Consider the following 6,759-nt stretch of genomic DNA (forward strand, 5'->3'; position numbering starts at 1 on the left):
ATACATACATATACACATACATGCACACTCATAAATACATACACACACAATTTTTTTCAACATATAAAAGAAGAGTCTAGATTCCTCTAATCTAGGTTTGGAACAAGTCAGGCATCTCCAGATGAGTCAAGAGACAGCTATTCTCACTGGAAGAAGCAGAACTAAGAACTTAAAGCAAACAGTGCGTGGCACGGTGGCTCTTGCTTGTAATCTGAGTGCTGAGACCCACAAGACTGAGGCCAGCTAAGGTTACAGAGTGCTCTGCAGGCCAGCCTGGGCCACAGTGAAACCCTGTCTCAAAACACTAAGAACAGAACAGAGAATGGCCAACTGGCCCCACTGGAATAGAGAGACTAAAGGAAGCAAGAATCTCTGAGGGGAGCAGGAGGCAAGACAGTGAGGCAGTGAGGTGGGGCATCCCGTGAGAGGCACACACACACACTGGAGCACCTGTAACTTGCAAGGTCAGGCTCAGAGAGGAACTCCCAGAGAAGCATTCCGTCTGTCATGTAGCAGAGAACAGTTCGCTCCGATGTGCAATCCTCAAACCGGATGCTGTAGCCCACCTGGTCACAGACAGTCAGGGGGTTGGAATGACCAATGCCCAGACCTGAGGTGTGAGGCTGTGTGAGAGAGGCTTCCCTCTCATGAATCCACAAAGACCTCACCTCATCCCCAAGCTTCACACCCATCTCCCCCCGGCCACTCGGGCTGCTACACTCATGGCTGCCACTCTCCGGCGCTGGGTGAAAGCAATCTTCATACCCTTCTTTGTGTAACCCTAAAAGGAGAGAAGGGTTACTCCTTGGCTAGACGTGCTGTCCTGAACCAGGAAAGGCAGGGACAAGAGAAGAGACATGAGATGGATGCTGGAGAAGGATCAAGAAGATAGAAACTAAGGGTCCCAGGAGATGCTAAGTCAGCCCTGCAGACCTTTGCTTACAACCGGGGCTCTGCTAGACTTGAACTGACCAGGGACAGATTGGCTGAGGCATACCCAGAAGCAATGGGAGATAAGAGGTCAAACAGTCTGAAATCAAGCCTTTTACTCTTAGTCCTCTGGCCCCTGCAGAGGGAAAGCGGAGCCAAGTTCATGCAGGGTGGAAGCCCAAGAGGTTCAAATCTATGATGTTCATCTCACTGCTCCCCTGGTACTTTCTTAACTCACTCCAGGTGTGGATGTGATGGCGGGGAGAACAAAAGCCTCTTGACTTAGTGGAAAGGACATCTTCACCATCATAGAAGGGGGTCTGCCAGGACTGAGCCGAGGGCTGGGCCCGAAGTGGCCCACCGTAATGACTGACCTCCTCAAAGAGGTACTGTGGGATCTGTGTAGTCTTCCCAGAGCCAATCTCACTTTCGATGATGAGGACCTGGTGGTTGGCAATGGCGGTCAGGAGCGGAGCTCCTCTCGGAAGGGGAACACTGGCAGGCTGCGGCGCACAGCCTGGATGGACTCCTTCTGCTGGGCCTGGACTGACAGAGTTGGGCCTGACGATGGCTCCTGAGGAAGGGCGACAGAGATGGTGAGGTCCCCATCAAAGGGCTTTAGAAACCTTCAAGTCATCATCCCAGACTCTTTCTTCCTCTCACCTTGTCACCATGGAGCTGAGCCTCATGGACAAACTCGATGGTCTCCAGCTTCTCCAGCACCAGCTGGTACTTGGGCTCCTGTGCAGCAGCATCTCAGGCCCCAAACTTAAGGGACACAGCAACCAGCTGGGCCTCCTCCCAGCACCGCTGCTCCTCTCCTGGAGCACCCTATTCCTCTTCGATGATGTCCTCAGCTCGTGCTGGCTATGGAGAGAGAAGCAGGGGAAGCTGAAAGAGGGTAGCTAAGGCTGCCCAGGTCCTCTCCACCATTGCTTCTACCATGAAAGGGAGAGGGGAGGGACCAGCCCCCACACTGCCTCACCCATGAGCAGAAAGGATTCCCCCTCACCTGTCTTCTGGTCTTTGGGCATGTGGTATTGATTAGTGGCCTCCAGGTTCTCCTGATCGTCCGCTGCCCTGCCAGGTACTCCGGAGCCAGGTCCCGCAGCCATGGCTGTTACTTGAGCTCTCTTCACTCGTGATGGCTCAGCTCCATGTCCCCAAACAGGACCTCCTTGTCAGCCAGTTCCACCTCCAGGTCCTCCAGCTTTTCCTGCTCCCACTTTGGCAGGTATTCCCGATGAGACTTCTTAGGGAGCTCAGGGACCTGGGTCAGGAAGGGACAGTGAGATCCTCATTCTACCGGCACTGAAACACTGTTCCTGCACACTCGGAATGTGGAAAACTCCAAAGAGATGGGTGTTGGTGCATTTTGAAGCTAGCTGTTTTGTGTTTCAAGTCTCAAAGCTGAGTTTTACTCACAGACAAAATGACTTGATCCTACTGAGGTGAGACGATTTGTAAGTTGCTCTGTCTACAACCCAAGTCCGCTCTTTTCTGGCTCCATCAGGCAGTCCGCTTCCTCTAGAGACTGACCATCTGTACTGGCTGGTTTTGTGTGTCAACTTGACACAGGCTGGAGTTATCACAGAGAAGGAAGCTTCAGCTGGGGAAGTGCCTCCGTGAGACCCAGCTGTGGGGCATTTTCTCAATTAGTGATCAAGGGGGTAGAGCCCCTTGTGGGTGGTGCCATCTCTGGGCTGGAAGTCTTGGGCTCTATAAGAGAGCAGGCTGAGCAAGCCAGGAGAAGCAAGCCAGTAAGAAACATGTCTCCATGGCCTCTGCATCAGCTCCGGCTTCCTGACCTGCTTGAGTTCCAGTCCTGACATCCTCTGGTGATGTTAAGCCAGATAAACCCTTTCCTCCCCAACTTTCTTCTTGGTCATGATGTTTGTGCAGGAATAGAAACCCTGACTAAGACACCACCCAAACACATCTCTGCACACTCCCTCTGCGGCCCTTCCTGCTATGGCTGACCACTCCAGCTGTCTTTCTCTTTGTTTTCACATACTGCTTTTTGAACCCAGGGTCTCACCATGGCTTTCCGGTCTTCCTCAGCCATCTTGAGTCGCTTCTGAGCCACTTCATAAGCCTAGAAGAAATCATGAGGAGGGATGTGATGCCAAAGATGCCATTCCCGATCTTCACTGCCGCTCCCCAGTGAAGAACCTCTCTGGATCTCAACCAGGCAGGGAGGGCCTTAGCCAGGAGATTCCAGGAGAGCCCACAGGAACCCTAGTGACAACTCCTGTCTTCCCAGAGACAACTCTGAAGCCAAATCCAGATTCACCTGACTCTTTCAACTCACCTTCTTATCTGGCCGTTCCAGGACATTCCGGGTCCGGTCCTCGTCGCGTTGCCGAACCCACTCTGCAAAGGCATCCCGTTCCTCCAAGTCCTGGAGATGCTCACACTCCGTCCTCTCCCACTCATCCTCTGAGGCTGGCTTCTCCTCCGCGGGTGATTTACTCCTCCTGAACCCAGCCCAGTGCATCAAAGGAGAAAGCTTAGCATCCCCACAGCTGACGGCCTGCTCCAATCCCTTCCTGCCATTCTTCTGACTTACCCCGTCGTCTTCTTGCCTGACTCTTCCTCCTCCTCCTTCTCCTCCTCCTTCTCATTTTCCTCCTCCTGGTGTTTCTTCCGGAGGTGTTTCCGTCTCTTCTGCTTCTTCTGGAGGTTGCTCCCGTCCCTGCCCACTGCCTCCTCGCCACCCTCGCTGTCTTCCAACAACTTGTAAGAACAGTTCTTCTCCAACAGGGCTCGGGCCTCTCGCTCAGCTACCCGAGCTGGCTTTTCCACCACAGCCTTCCGTGGGACCTTGCTCCAGATCCTCGGCGCGAAGTCCCGCGCCGGCCCGCCGAGGTCCAGGGTGTCGGTGTCGCGCAGGTGCTGCACAAACTCCTCGGTGGAGGCGCAGCGCTGCGCAGTGCGAATCAGGAACTGCGCGATGTACCACTCGCTCAGCCCCAGAACCGAGTGCAGCTCCTCCTGCACCCACCGCTCTAGCTCCTCCGGTGTCGCCATGGCGACGCGTCCTGCTCCTCCAGGCGAGTCCAAGGTGTGGGACTGGGTAGCTCGATACTGTCTCTCCCTGGACCGGGAAGCCCGGAAAGAGTCGCGTTCTTCCTGCCAGGGATCCTCTTTCCTGATGCTTCCTGCACAGCCTTGCCCAAGCTCTCTGTCGCCCCAAATGGGCTGTGCTCGGGTGCCGCTCTGTGGTGGAAATGTTCTTTAGCATAGGGGAAGATTTAGGGGTGGCCCCTCTGCAGAATGGAGAGAATATGTTCCCCTCCCTAACTGACTGAATATCTTGGGTTGGAATTCCCCCTCACTCCTCCTAGTTTGTGATTTTTTCCTTTAAATACCCCTTACTCCTTGTGCTCTGGATCGAACTCCTCTGGCCTGCAAGGTTACGAGATCGACCCCTGTACCTGCTTGTCCCGCTCATGGCAGCTCAGCTCCACATCCCCAAACCAGACCTCCTCGACAGACATTTAGATGGGAGTTTGCATGTCTTAAAATTTTAATATATATTTATTTCTTTTATGTGCTTGTGGGTTTGCCTGCATGAATTTATCTGTGCCGTGGTGTGTGTGTGTGTGTGTGTGTGTGTGTGTGTTCACGCAAGCCTTTTCAGGTCATATTGTGTCTCATTGAAGCTGGAGTTACTGATGGTTGTGACCTGCCTGATGTAGGTGCTGAGTACCAAGCTCAAGTCTTCTTAGAGCGCACCAAGTGCTCTTAACTACTGAATCATCTCTCCAGCCCCTCCGGGGTTGGGGGCGATTCGATGAATTTTACTTGCAAGTATGTAGACCGATCAGAATCCGGAGAAGGGCGTTCGGTCTCCTGAAAACTTAGCTACAGGTGTTTTTGAGCCACCATTTGAGTGCTGTGAGTTAAACCTAAGTGCTCTTAATTAAGGATCCTGCTCTCCAGGCACCTTTAAAAAAAAAAAAAAGAAACCAAAAAAATAAATAAAAACAAACAAACAAACAAAAAAGCAAAAAACAAAACCCCAAAAAACAAACACTAGACTTGTGTAGCATTAGCTGGCCTTGAATGTACTACATAGCTAAAAATAACTTTGAGCTGGGCAGCAGTGGCCCATGCCTTTAATCCCAGCACTGGGGAGGCAGAGGCAGGTGTATTTCTGAGTTTGAGGCCAGCCTGGTCTACAGAGTGAGTTCCAGGACAGCCAGGGTTATACAGAGGAACCCTGACTCGAATATCAAAAAAAAAAAAAAATTGAATTTATTTATTTACATCCCCAATGCTGTCTTCCTTCTGGTCCCCCTGGAAGAGTTCCTCCCCTTATTCTCCTTCGTCTCCAAGAGGGCAGAACCAACCCCCCCCCAGTATTTCCCCCACCCTGGTGCATCCTTGAACTCTTGATCCTGTTGTCTCTACTTCTCAAGTGTGGGGATTATAGACTTGTACCATCACACTTCACTGAAATATGTAATTTATGTACAATCAATAATGAGAGACCGAGCGATGGTGGTGCATGCCTTTAATCCCAGGACTTCGGAGGCAGAGGCAGGTGGATTTCTGAGTTCGAGGCCAGTCTGGTCTACAGAGTGAGTTCCATGACAGCCAGGGCTACACAGAGAAACTCTGTCTCAAAAAACAAAAACAAAAACAAAAAAATTAAAAATGAGAGGCAATTTAAGTAGATTTTATTTCATACTGACAGGACGCGAAAGGAATGAATAAGGTCAAAACATTCCACATTTTAAAAAGCAGTCCACGTGGATGTTGTTAGCAGCCTGGCACATACCTGCTGCTCATGGTTTGTTGTGAGCTAAGCCCTCCCCAGCACAGATGCCCTGCTGGAACAGAGGGTTCCAACAGACACTAACTCAGTTCTCTGAGCTTCAGAAAGTAGACGGGCATGGATGTCTCAGGTCTCAGAAGTGTGACTGACCATCTGACCAGGGACAGACCTTGAGTTCTGGAATATTTGATGGATTTCATTTCCTTCTCTGCTTCCTATAAAACTTGCTGGCTGGGGCTGGAGAGATGGCTCAGCAGGTAAGAGCACCGATTGCTCTTCCAAAGGTCCTAAGTTCAAATCTCAGCAACCACATGGTGCCTCACAACCACCCATAATAAGATCTGACACCCTCTTCTAGTGCAACTGGAGACAGCTACAGTGTACTTATTTATAACAAATAAATCTTTTAACAAAAAACCTGTTGGTTGGAGAGAAGATGGGAGGCAGTTATTTTAGGATCCACTGCCTGGTTAGATGCAAGCTCTCTGAATAAAGTGTAATTTGGATATTCTTGTCTCTGCTGTTGGTATTTCAGAAACATTTTTCTTTAATTTATTTATTTATTATATGTAAGTACACTGTAGCTATCTTCAGATGCACCAGAAGAGGGCGTCAGATCTCATTACGGGTGGTTGTGAGCCACCATGTGGTTGCTGGGATTTGAACTCAATGACCTTCTGAAGAGCAGTCGGTGCTCTTCCCCGCTGAGCCATCTCAACAGCCCCCCGCTGTTGGTATTTCAATAGATGACAGATGACATAGTTACATCTGCTCAGGTCCAGGAAACTAAGTGGACAGGACAGTGCATGCTTGAAGTCATTCCTGTTTGGGTCATTGAGGCCAAACAATCCCAAGCAAGAGATCCCATAGAGGCCCTGAGAGATGGCTCAGTGGTTAAGAGCACTGACTGCTCTTCCAGAAGTCCTGAGTTCAATTCCCAGAACCACGTGGTGGCTCACAACCATCTGTAATTGGGGTCTGATGCTTGATGCTTGTCTGAAGAGAGTGACAGTATACTCACTTTGATAAAAAAAAAAAAAATCTTA

At 50.6% G+C, this 6,759-nt stretch overlaps 2 protein-coding genes across 4 annotated transcripts in view; one reads left to right on the plus strand and one right to left on the minus strand.

Annotated features, from left to right (window-relative positions):
* Positions 1–4,063, minus strand: part of Dhx16 (DEAH-box helicase 16) — a 5,462-nt gene extending 1,399 nt beyond the window's left edge. The window contains 11 exon segments of the mRNA XM_031347285.1: positions 451–566; positions 669–698; positions 701–781; positions 1,305–1,400; positions 1,403–1,504; positions 1,594–1,797; positions 1,911–2,012; positions 2,015–2,200; positions 2,969–3,025; positions 3,242–3,407; positions 3,500–4,063. Of these exon segments, the coding sequence (XP_031203145.1) occupies positions 451–566; positions 669–698; positions 701–781; positions 1,305–1,400; positions 1,403–1,504; positions 1,594–1,797; positions 1,911–2,012; positions 2,015–2,200; positions 2,969–3,025; positions 3,242–3,407; positions 3,500–3,960 (1,601 nt within the window). The 5' untranslated portion in view covers positions 3,961–4,063.
* Positions 1–6,759, plus strand: part of LOC116074627 (H-2 class I histocompatibility antigen, D-37 alpha chain-like) — a 714,163-nt gene that overhangs the window by 513,490 nt on the left and 193,914 nt on the right. The window lies entirely within an intron of this gene.

This window comes from Mastomys coucha, unplaced genomic scaffold, assembly GCF_008632895.1.
Source record: "Mastomys coucha isolate ucsf_1 unplaced genomic scaffold, UCSF_Mcou_1 pScaffold3, whole genome shotgun sequence".
In the NCBI taxonomy this organism is placed as follows: Eukaryota; Metazoa; Chordata; class Mammalia; order Rodentia; family Muridae; genus Mastomys; species Mastomys coucha.